We start from the raw sequence: 2,221 nt of genomic DNA, 5'->3' as shown, positions 1-2,221 counted from the left end.
GAATATCAAAAATGTACAAGATAAAACATGTTGAAAAAAAAGAGACATTCTATGACTGAACTACCGCATAACGGTTGTGATTGTCGATTGTTTCGTAGCTAATTCAACCGTTTTGTTGTACAACTAAAAACCGAGTAGTGTGCCCACCTCCATAATAGCTTATGGGAATCAAAGCGATTGTAAACTGTTACGAATAAATTTCAATAAGATTACAAACCGACGGTTATTATCACATTAAGTATATCAAATACATATCTTCTATTAGGAATGCGTTCGGTTACATCAAAGAATAGGTCTCAAGTGTTGTAACTTGCAAAAGGGCAAACATGTTAAGTAACTGTCAGTTGGAGCTTTGATTGTGAGTTGCGGTGTTGCGGCAACACTGATGAATGTCGGATGTGAAGATGGCATAAATGAGGCTATAAATAAGTCAAAATATAATTCAATAATTGAATGAAACCCGGAGTGTTAGAGGGCCCGCACCTTTGTCTAAGTATCGCATAGCTGTTGCCTCGCTTTATATGATGAGCCTATGATATGGAGGTGCGTACACTACTCGATTCTTAGTTGTCCTAAACAGTTGAATTCGCTGCAAAATAATCGACAATCACACAACATTTGTGCGTTAGTTTAGTCAAAATATGCGACGGCTCTTAGAAACCTTTCTTCAGAAGCCTAGAATAGTAAATAGGGGCGTTTAGTGATAATAAACATTTATGCTCGTAGTTTCGTAAGCGCCTTTTACAAACTAACCAATGTCAAATTTAGTCCCTTTCCCTATCCACCCTTTTCTTACGAGGAAACGATGGGAAGGAAAAGTGGATTTAACGGTGGAGGAGACGCATAGGAAGAGGAAAAGTCTTCTTAATAGGCGTCTCCTCCTCCTTTAATTAAAGGTAGGGAACGCATCCGAGATTACGGATGTTTATGGGCAGCGGTCGCTTTCCATTTCGGTAGATTCAGGTGACCTGTAGCTCGTTTGCTACCTCATATTACATAAAAAAAATTTAAGGAATTTAAAGTTTAATCAGTGTATATACTAAGTATGATTATCAGGTAAGTATATACTAAGTACTCGCGTATCTGTCGCGCTAATATTGGTATAAACAGCTTGTGTACTTTACCGCGTAACTTCGTTGTTAGTGATCTCATCTGGTACTAGGGTTGTCGGTACCATTGTTAACATACTTCTGTTGGTAATAAAATTACATCTCTAATATAAGTCGTACCTTGGAGATATATTTATGAATAAAATTAGCTTATGTATGTCGAATATTTGACACAGTTTAACTTCCAAAATGGCTATTTGCACCATTTTATTTCCTTTTATATTTAATCGGTTTTTAACTAATTTCATTCCTACTTAAAATAAGGACAAGTATACCAGCCACTCGCCCAGCGACGTCCGCGTCGTAAATTTAAACCTATATCTGTTTTTTTTATGTTTTCTGCGTGTTTTTGTCTACCTAAGGTTTAACAAAATAGTATGAAGTATGTTCCAAAATTACGAAGCATATCATTTAATTACTATTATTAAATATCAGGTAAGTGCCAACCCTAACAGCTTAGCGCAATCTCTATGACAACGGCCACATTTTAAGAATTCCCCAGAAAATATGTCCGTCCGGACATTCTAGTAGCTCTAATATCTATCTATACTGATATAAAGCGTAAACACACACTTCTTTGTTGCCTAAGATGTCAGCAGTTACAGCATATTTTTAAATAATTCTTTTTTTTAATAAAAAGCCCTACACTTACGTCACGCTTTAGGCTATATATTTTCCCGCCATTGAACTTAAAGGATAAATATTTTGGATAAAATCCTACATGTGAGAAAGGGACCATAAACTACAAGCTGCCAACATCAAGGAAGCAAGGTTGCCATAGTTTGTCATCATGTCGACATTGGCAATTGATAATTTGACACATGTAAACAATAAAATAAAATTTTCATAATTTTATGCGGATGAAGTCGCAGGGGAACAGCTAGTCTTCGATAAATTTCAATGGAATTGATTTCAACATTTTTTGTCTTAGAAAAACTCAAAAACTACTGAATTGATTTCAAACATTATTATAGCAAAAGAAAGCTTTTTTATTCCCGCTTCATAAAGGGTATTTATTTTCTCTATTTGTGAATGTATCCGTGCGTAGTCAGGGCGATTTGCTAGTACATGCGCATGACTAGTTGCGTTAACGCATGTGCTCGACGTGACCC

General features: G+C 36.0%; 1 protein-coding gene across 1 annotated transcript in view; it reads right to left on the bottom strand.

Moving 5' to 3' along the window:
* Positions 1–925: 925 nt before the first annotated feature.
* The window catches only part of LOC106111481 (protein FAM151A), a 17,236-nt gene continuing 15,940 nt past the window's right edge, over positions 926–2,221 (bottom strand). Inside the window, exon 6 of the mRNA XM_013293600.1 lies at positions 926–982. Coding sequence (XP_013149054.1) covers positions 926–982 — 57 coding nt within the window. The remainder of the gene's footprint in view (positions 983–2,221) is intronic.

Source organism: Papilio polytes, unplaced genomic scaffold, assembly GCF_000836215.1.
Source record: "Papilio polytes unplaced genomic scaffold, Ppol_1.0 DF824158.1, whole genome shotgun sequence".
In the NCBI taxonomy this organism is placed as follows: Eukaryota; Metazoa; Arthropoda; class Insecta; order Lepidoptera; family Papilionidae; genus Papilio; species Papilio polytes.
The sequence above is the reverse complement of the archived record's forward strand: the minus strand, read 5'-3'. Positions and strand labels throughout refer to the sequence as shown.